Source organism: Belonocnema kinseyi, chromosome 7 (genome assembly GCF_010883055.1).
Source record: "Belonocnema kinseyi isolate 2016_QV_RU_SX_M_011 chromosome 7, B_treatae_v1, whole genome shotgun sequence".
Lineage (NCBI taxonomy): Eukaryota > Metazoa > Arthropoda > Insecta > Hymenoptera > Cynipidae > Belonocnema > Belonocnema kinseyi.
In genome coordinates this window covers 82,682,753-82,693,133 of record NC_046663.1, presented here as the reverse complement: position 1 = coordinate 82,693,133, position 10,381 = coordinate 82,682,753, and the positions used below count along the sequence as shown (strand labels likewise).

At 25.0% G+C, this 10,381-nt stretch overlaps 1 protein-coding gene across 1 annotated transcript; it reads right to left on the bottom strand.

The window, feature by feature from the left end:
• Positions 1–2,251: 2,251 nt before the first annotated feature.
• LOC117177378 (protein SGT1 homolog) lies at positions 2,252–6,914 on the bottom strand. Its single transcript, XM_033368024.1, has 5 exons — positions 6,702–6,914; positions 6,495–6,605; positions 3,099–3,300; positions 2,805–3,004; positions 2,252–2,706 (listed from the first exon to the last, which is right to left on the bottom strand). Exons 1-5 carry the CDS (start codon positions 6,741–6,743, stop codon positions 2,599–2,601), a joined length of 663 nt encoding a protein of 220 aa, XP_033223915.1. The 5' UTR covers positions 6,744–6,914; the 3' UTR covers positions 2,252–2,598.
• Between the last annotated feature and the right edge of the window lie 3,467 nt (positions 6,915–10,381).

Below are 10,381 nucleotides of genomic sequence, written 5' to 3'. Positions count from 1 at the left end.
ATATTTACGAAAAATGCAATAATCGAATATTTTTATAAAATAAAATATTGTTAATGTTTAAAGGTTCTAAAATTATTGCTAGAATTTAAAATAACAATAATTGAAAAAAATATAATTATGAATCAGATTTTTTCAATTCTAGTTATTTTAATAAAAATATTTTTAATAAATACATAACATTTATTTAAAAAAGGGTGATTGTTTAAATTCTGGAATTATCTAGTTGGATATTTTATAATTTGGTCGTTTTGTGTCGGGGATTTTCAAATTCGGTAATATTATAAACTGTTTCGGATTTTCATTATTCGGGAATTTTACGAATCGGTAATATTATAAACCGTTTCGGAATTTTATTCTTAAAAATGTTGGGAATTTATTTTCAGGTATGATTTTTCGCGAGTTTATTATAAATAATGTACTTTTTTGATTTCTCGAAATTCAATTAATATCAGAAGGTATTTCTAAATATTTTAGCATGATAGATTAATTAAATAATACTAAAAACAGCATTAATAATTTCTTGAATTTGTCTCAGATCCATGAATTTGGATAATAATTGAAACACATTTTTATTTTATCAACTTATACTTAAAATTCAGTGCGTATTTAGGTAAAATAATGTGTTCACTATATTAAATCTTATTTAAACTGCTTTAAATTCCTAATTTTTCAAGTAGAAATTTGGAGTTTTAAAAAGATAGATGAATTTTTAACCAAAAATATTAACTTTCCACCAGAAAGATGATTAAAAAAAAATGAATTCATCAAACAGTTGAATTTTCACCTGAAAAAGTTAAATTTTCAAACTAATAGCTGATTTTGAAGTAAAAAAGATAAATTTTCAATTATAAAATTACTTTTCCAAACAAAAAAACTGATTTATTTTTGGATCAAATTTAATTTAACCAAGTAGTTTTATTTTCAAAAAAATGGAATTTTTTAATTTTCAACAACAAAGATGAATTTTTAAATCAAATGATCAATCTTTAACTGAAATATTAAATTTTTTAAGAAAAAATTAATTTTCAACTAAGAAGATTAATTTTTATGAAACAAGACGTATTTTACAGAAAATATATCGATTTTAAATTTAAAAGGTAAATTGCCAATGAACCATTGAATAGTTGCATTTTCATTCAAAAGTTCATGTTTTACCAGAGATGAATTTTCAACTAAAATAATGTAATTTTTAATTAGAATAGTTGCATTTTCCAGTAAAAAAACTAATTAAACCAAAAATATGAATTTTCAACTAGAATAATGAGTCATGAACTAGGATCATTAAATTCCCAACAAAAAGATTAATTTTCAACCCAGAAGATTAATTTTTATTCAAAAAGTTAAAATTTCCAACCAAAAAAGATAATCTTTAAACACAATATTGAATTGTTCTTTTTCAGTAAAAAATTAATTTTCAACAACAAAAAATGAAACAAATAATTTTGGAAAAAAATAGTTAAAGTTGCAACTGAAATAGTTAAATTTTAAGTTAAGAAATTGATTTTCATCCAACGAAAAAACGCATTTTCAACCAAATAGTTCATTTTTCAACCAAGATTAAACGATGACACTTTAACAACAAATTAATTTTTAACAAAAGAGAAACTCTGAACCAAGTATTTAAATTTTCATTCGAAAAAGATGAAGTCGGAACAAAAAATGTATTAGTGGAGTTTTCAACGAAAGATTTAAATTTGTAATAAAAAAAATAATTTAATTTAACCAAAAAGAACAAATTTTCAACAAAATACATGAATTTTCATTTTAAAAAATGTATTTCGAACAAAAAACCAAATTTTAAACCAAATCTTTCAATACAGCAAAATAAAGCTGCTTTTACAAATGAAGAATCACTGTTAATAAAAGTAATGCTGCAACTAAAAAAATGAAGTACGCTCTCGAAAAAATTCCCTGACTCAACAAAAAAAATCTCTGACATTTCTAGGGTTTTCATATAAAATTCCCTGACTGTTCCAGGTTTTCCATGTAGGGCAGGAAATTTTATTATTTGGGAATTTTATTACTCGGGAATTTTTCAGTTAGCATATTTTATAATTTGACACTTTTCTACCGAGAATTATAATTTGTATCGTAATTTAATTATTCAGGAATTTGTCAATTCAGGACTTTTAGGAAATTTATTTTTCGGGAGTTTGGGCCTCTAGAAAAGGAAAGCTATAAAATTCTAAATATAAAAGTCGGAACGTAACAATAAGTGCGGTTTGGATTTAGTATACGTACTTTCGAAATATTCTTTTACAAAACATTATTATTATTCTCTTGTGATTTACAGCAGATGAATGTTATAAAAAAGTAACGCTGTCATAATCTCTGCAACGAATCAAAATCTATTAATCTCTTTATACTCTTATAACTAGTTTTTTCAGTTACTAATATATCGTATACCGCGTATACCACGTCATGGTAAATTATGATGATGAAATTGAAAAAAAACACATAAATTTGCTACACGATTGTAGAACTATAAAATAAGTTAGATTAATGAGTGGTAACACCAATTTTTTAATCACCGGTAAAAACCCTTAACTCAGAACGTATTAAAAATAAGTTAGGAACTAAGAGGACGGTGTAAGGAATTTACGAGTCCCAAGTTTTCCATTCCATTCCCTCGGGTGGTTTTCTATCTACTTGTCCCTGTCCTACTTCATTCCAGTTTGTGCTCAAAACGGTGCCACCGGATTCTTGCTGTTAAGAAAATTAAAATATATCGTTGAATCAAATCTTGAGAGAAAAATTCGATAATCAAAGCAAACTAAACTAGGGAAAAAATGAATAAAACTTACAAAAGATTTGTTCATTGCTCGTCTCACTTCATCTGAGCCACTACCGTAAATCTTCTGGAAAAGTTCGTTGAGAGCTGCCTCACTCTCTGGTTTTTCTTCTGCTTCCTGTTTTTCTATTTCCTTTTCTACTTTATCCCAATCCCGAGCCTTTTTACTAGAACTTGGATACTTTGGAGGCTGATTTCCAGCTTGTAGGATGGCTGCAAAAAGGTCAATTTTGTATTATTTTAAAATTAATATAATTTTTCAATTATACGGTTCTGTAGAAGAATTTTTTACTTAAAAAAAAATTACCATCGGGAATACGCTGTATAGGATTTTCTGCACGAGCGTCTCCTTCTAATTCAAGCCATCTGTGACCGTCTCGTTTTTTGAGCTTAACTTCTATTTTCGATGCAAGCACTTTATGCGAACTTTGATCAGGCACAATGTGGTGGGCCAAATCTATTTCCAAACTATATTCACTACCATTTGGCAATTTTGCGGAGACGCTTAACTAGAAGTGAATTTAAGATACAATCAATCTTAATTGATAAACAATAATTTCAACTTTTAATCCAAGTCGGTTTAATATCTTAAATGAAAATTATTTCTATAAAAAAACTGAAATATTACAATATATAATAAATTAAATAAATTCTGAGGTTCAAAGTACTTATAACAGGGTTGCTACAAAATCCCAAGTTCAAAATTCCCTGACTTTTCCTGACAAAATTTTCATTTTCCCTAACCATTTTAAATCTACATATATTACAACTTAGAGGTATTGCACTTTCAACAAAATTGAACTTTTAACAAAAAAGGTGAATTTTCAACCATGAAGATTAATTTTTAGCCAAAAAAGGATGAATGTTCAACAAAATAGTTAAATTTTCAACCGAAGAGATGAATTTTCAACTAAGAAGATTAATTTTCTACCAAAAAAGGACAAATTAAAAAAAAGCATTATGTTTAAACTAAATAGTTGAGTTTTCAACTCAAATAATAATTATTAGTCAAATTTTTAGTTACAACAATTAATTGAAAAAAAATCAACACAATAGTTCAATTTTCCACCAAAAACATGAATAATGAACAAGAAAAAAAATTAATTTTCAATGAAAAGTGTAATAGTTAATATTTTCAACAACAAAAAATTTCCATAAATCTGTTGAATATTCAAACGAAACAAATTAATTTTTTAACAAAAGAGAAATTCAAACAAAAGAGTTGAGTTATCAACCATTAAATATTTTTTAGCCAATGAAGAGAAAAAATCATACAAAAGGTTAAATATTCAAGCCAATAAAGGCAACTTTTCTACAAAACAGTTGAATCATCAATAAAACAGGTGCATTTTTAGCCAAATAGATGCAATTTATATGATAGCAGATGAATTTTTTAAACCAAACAAGTTTCAAACAAATTCTTGATTTTTTACCAAAATAATCGAATTTTCAAAAAAGTAATTAAATTTTCAACCAAAGAGATGAATTTTCAACTAAGAATATTAATTTTATACTAAAGAAGTACGAATTTTCATTAAAAATTCATTAAGTTTAAACCAGAAAGTTGAGTTTTGAATTCAAGAGAAATTCAACTCAAAGATAAATTTTGAATCAAAAATGGAATAATTACATTTTCAGTTAAAATAATTAATTTTCAACAATAAAAATAATTTAAAAAGGAATTTTTATCTAAATACTTAAATTTTCTACCTAAGAGATGAACAGCAAAAAAATTAATTTTTAAAGTTTAAGTTGATATTTTCACCAAAAAATATTCTAATATCCAATCCAAAATAGTTGAATTCAAACAACGAATAAGAATTTTCAATCAAGTAGTTGAATTCTTGGACAAAACAGATTAATTTTCGAACCAAAAAGAGGAATTGCCAAAAAAAAGTTGAAATTTCAACCAACAAACATTTTTCAGCCATTCAAAAAAATCAAAAATGTTAAATATTCAAGCCAATAAGATCCGAACATATCAATTTTTAGCAAAAAAATTAATTTCCAACAGAATTGTTGAATTTTAAAGCAAGAAAAACTAATTTTCTACCAAAATAATTTAATTTCAAAGCGAAAAAAGGCAAGTTGGAAAAAATAAATTAATTTTCATCTAAAAAAGAGAAATATCAAGCAAAAATGCTACAGTCACATTTTCAATTAGAAAAATTATTTTAAAAATTAATTCTCAAAAAGATAGTTAAATTTTAAATCGAAGAAATATATTTTCAACTAAAATTACGAATCTTTAACAAATAAACAAAAATAATTTTAAAACAAATAGTAGAATTTTTAGAGATACATTTTCAAATGAAACAGATAAATTTACAACCAAAAATAGATTTGTTAAATTTTTGAATAAAGAAATAAGTTGTAAGAATTTTAAACAAAACAGTTGAAGGTTTAGAAAAATAATGCAATTTTTAATTGAAAGATATTTCTCAAACAAAAACATGTTTAATAAAAAATTATACAATTTTAAGGTCAGGTTTTCTCTGAATTTTCCTGTCCACTTTTAAATTTTCTGCCTTTCTAGAATTCCCTGACCTGTAACAACCCTATTAGAATTGTAAAATAACAAACTAGAAATATTCAATACATTACAATTTTAAATTACTTTAAAAACCTTAACAAAATGCAGTTTAAAATTAAGACTTTAAAACGGAACAGTTTAAGGTTTAGATTTCAAAATGCTAAGTTTACTTTAGATAGTTTTTAATGTTATCTTCTTTGTTGGTATTTTATTTTTTTAAAGGCGTGAGATGGGGATGACTGAAAAATCTAGAAAAATAAAAGTCCCGAATTGAAAAATTTCCGAATAATAAATTGCACCAATACGAATATTAGTGAACAGTCCTTAATATTACCGAAATTGAACATTCCTAAATCATAAAATTCCCGTTAGTTTATGATATTATCGAATTTGAAAATTCCGGAAAAAATGGCTGAATTATAAAATATCCAAACTGAAAAATTACCGAATTTAAGAAATAAAACATCTTTGTTTTGTAAATATTATTTACTTATCAAAATACAATAATCAAATATTTTTATTAAACAGTTTAATTTTTTTTTAATAACAGTAATTGAAAAAATATACTTCTGGATGAAACTTTTTTTTTCAATATTTTTATTTTCAGTTCTAATAATATTTTTAGAGACTTTAAAAATTTCAAATGATTTTTTTGTCATGCAAAATTTGTTTATTGTTTAAAGCCGAAAATTTCCTATTGCGTATATTTTATAATTCGTTAATTTTTGTCGGGAATTTTTTAATAGGGTAATATTATAAACTTTTCGGGAATTTTCTAATTCGGGAATATTATAAACTTCTCGGGAATTTATTATTCGGGATTTTTCAGTCGTTCCGCGAAATGTAAAATATTAAATCATGTATTTTTGTAAATTTTAATTGAAGATCTAAGAATAAATTTTAATCTGATTTTCTTAATGATAAAAAAACCTATGCTCATTTTTTTTCAAATGCAGCTCACCTTCATCAATTTTGAAATTAAAAGGTTACAAGTTTATATTGAAATAACATTTTCTCTTCCAGCAATTTTTAATTAAACCAATCGAATAGTTTTTATAAAATATAGTTTGTTATTTGAATGGAGAAATGTCGATTTGGCTGATCTAGTATCACAAATTCGAATTCTGCATTACATTTTTCTAGAAAAACAAAAAAAAGCTTTTTACTTACCGTAGTTTCAGTTGTGGCGACTTTTACATGCTCCGAATTTTTTGCTAAAATACTTATAAAAACATGTGTCTCCGTTTGATACCAATCATATCGGATTTTGGGAGTTGGCATCTAAAAAGGGAAGAAAAATGTTATTTTTATAAATGGAAAAAGTGAGGTTAGGTAGGTTTTAGATTTACTAAAATTACTCGAATTCAACAAACTCACCTCATTTTTTGGGGTTTCTACGGTGGCAGTTTCGTCAGCCATTTTTAGCACAATTTTGGAGAAGTTTACGTTTAAGAATCCTCCGTAGAACTTCTATTTTAAAATAACTGAATCATCCAAATTGACGGAATTGCCTATTGATAAAATAGTCTCGCAACAACTTTCTGGAACAACTCAAACCATGGCTATGACTGACTACTATGGAATATAACTCACACATGTCTTCCCACGAACGAAGCGCTTGCACACAACTAAAAAGATAATTCTGCGCATGCGTATCTTAAAAATGAATTTAAAACAAGATTTTGTTTGTCGAGCGTTAAATTATTCGATCAATCATTTATTTATTCTTTCTCTTTAATCAATCTAGAAAGCTAATTATTAAAATAATCTAATATTTATTATATTTACTTATAAAAGAGATGAAATTTAAAGGAAAAAGTTGCATTCTCAATCCGAAAAATTGTTTTTTGAACAGAAAATTTCTCTACAAATAATGTTAATGTAATAGTTGATATTTAAACAAACAAAAACGATTTTTCATATGACTGCATTTTCAACAAAATAATTCAATCTTCGACAAAATAGTTGAATGTCCATCGAAAATTATTAATTTTCTACCAAAGATTAGGCATTTTCAAGAAAAACAAGAATCTTCCAACAAATAGTTGAATTCTTAAGCGCAAATGAAAAAGTTAAATTACAAGAAAAAATTTTTTTTATAAAATAAAGAGTTTTTAACTGAACAGTCCAATTTTTAACCAAAAAGATTGAATTTCAACTACAAAAAGACGAATTTTCAAATGAAAAAATATCAATTTTCCACTGAAAATCGAAAAAATACATTTTTAGTTAAAAAAATTAATTAAAAAAATAATTAATTTCCAACAATATAATGGAAGTCTTCACCAAATAGCTGAATTCTGAAAAAAATATGTAATTAAATTTTCAACAAAATAGTGGAATTTTTAACCAAGAAGATCAATTTTATACTAAAAAGTTGAGATTTAAACTATAAAAGATAAATTTCCCACCATACATGGAAAATAAAAAATTTCAGGAAATTAAATAATGTTAAAAAAAGAAAGAATTTTTAACAGAAGTTTCAAATTTTCAATCAAAGAAATGAACTCAAATTATGAATTTTTAAATCAAAAAGACGACCTACCTTGTTGTCAAGAAGTTTAAAAAAATCGGATATATGATTTAGAGGCCCTCTACATTTGAATTTTTATTGTTTTTAGTTTTTCAATATCTTGAAAGAGCATGTTTAACTTTTTTATGTAATTATCCACTTTTACATATAGTTCAAAGAAAATTTAAAAACTAATTTGTAACGAAAATAATTTCAAATCACATTTGCAATCACGAAACAAATTTTTCCGAAAAATCAAAATAACATTTTTCTTTAGTTTAAGCTGAATTAATTTTAGGTTTGATATATTCAACTTTCTTTAAATATGGGTCATGTAGGTCGAATGTGTACATTTTCAAAAAATTCTAAAATAGGCACAAAAAAATTCTTTTTAAATTGTCTATATTATTATTATTATTATTCAATATCAAAACCTGTACATACCAGAGATTTGTCATAATTTTTTAACCAATAGGAAATTTGGTTAAAAATTTCAAATAAAAAAAAGAGAAAACAAGATATTACCGATTTCAAAATTTAAAAAAAATGGATGTCAAACAAAAATTATTTTCCTCAGCTCAAGTGGTTCGATTAAATTGAGCATTTTCACTTCTCAAAACTAAAAGAAAGTTTTTCAAAACAGTATTTTCTGACCGATGATAGGTCTTTGCATTTTCTTTTTTATTCGACGTGAGAATTCTTGCTCTTTCAATTCATAAAAAATACAAAAATTGAAAGATGGCGGTCGTTTTCCCAAAAATGCTTGAAAGTGAATTAAAAAAAAAAAAAAAAAAACACTTTAAATTCATGAAAAACACAAAAATTAAAAGAATTAAAAAATGGCGGTCGTTTTCCTAAAAATTCTTGAAAGTGAATTATTCCAAATCTCCCACTTTTTTATATTTCTATTTTGTTGTGAAATGGCTGGTGATATTTACTACATATCTCGTGAGTTTTGTTTTTCGTAAACCACTATACGTCGCACTGAAAAAATTTATTTTGAAAAAATCTCGTTTTTATAATTTTTTCGCAAACAATGAAAAGTACAAAAAAAAAGGTTTAGATAAAAGTTTGTGCACCTAGAAAAGTTTTACAAAAATAATCTTTTGTGAATTTTTCATCGTTTATGAGAAAAAATAAAGAATTACCTATAGTTTAAAAAATGTTCGTTCTCAAAAATGGTTAAGCCTTTTATAAAATGGACAGGATGTCTTTCAGATAAATGTAGAAACTGTAAAAAAAATTAGAAAAATTAAAATATGTGGGATTTTCCGGAAAATCTTTTTTTTTAATCGGATTTTGAAAACAGCTATCACAAAACAGAAAGAGGTGTCTTTTGTAGATAAATTCTACATGTTTTAACTTTTATCTGAACATTTCTTTTGTACCTTTCGTTGTTTCCAAGAAAAATATAAACGATTCAATTTTCCCAAAATAATTTTTTAATATGAAGCAGTAGTAATCAGCTTTTTTCTAAAAAAATATAAAAATGTTATAAGATGGGGTTTTGAGAAAATCCAGTTTTAGGAATTTTAGAAACACTGCAGCCATTTTGTCATTTTTCAAAATTTTTAATTGTTTGGATGAATCAAAATAGCAGGGGTTCGCACTTTCTGTCAATTTTTTAGAATTCGTAGGTAGTCTTTAAAGGATTGTATAAAAAATTCAAAAAAATATTTTGAATTAACTGTGAAATACAGGTCGAAATCAGATTCGAAAATAATTTTTTAAATCACCCTACTACGTATACTTAGAAAAAAAATTAAAAAACCTTATATTAATTGATAACAAACTTTATTATAAGTATATACTCTCGTATATACAAATATTACATGTTTACCTTAACTTCACTTGGTTTTATTCACTATATAAATTATTTTACTAATGTGTAATCAGAAAAATAATCCGACATGCGAAAATAAAACATATTATTGTAAAATAGAATGTACCGTAAATATACTCACGATTAAAAGTTAAACTAGAGACAATATTCATTCAGAACCAAGAGATTTTAGAAAATGTAGGTAGTTTTCAAAATTAATTTTTTTTATATAAAATACATTTTTTTATAATCATACAGTTGACTGATGCAAATGAATTTATTGAAAAAAGTCTTCATTTATCCTAATAAATTACGTGACGAACCAGAAAATATGCGCTGCTTAAGGCCATGTAATACTTCTCCGATTTCTAATTTGCCAATATTTCTTTCAGCAACAATTTACCTCTAAACGAATTAGGATATAAAATTGAAAATTCGTGAAGTTACGTAAAAAACACTAAAGAATGTTTTGAAGGTCCTAAATTCTTGGAATTATCAAAGAAATTATTAATAGAATTTTTTTGGAATTTCAAGAAATTAACACATTGCAAAAAAAATGTCCATAAGGTAGAAAACATGTAAGTATTACATGGCCTAATTTGTAATACTCCTAAAAGTTAAATAAAAAATATTTTGATCTTAGAATCACTTAAAAAATACATTAATTTGCTACAGGAAAAATCGTAGAAAATCCATAGAAGGATCGCAAAACATTATTTATCG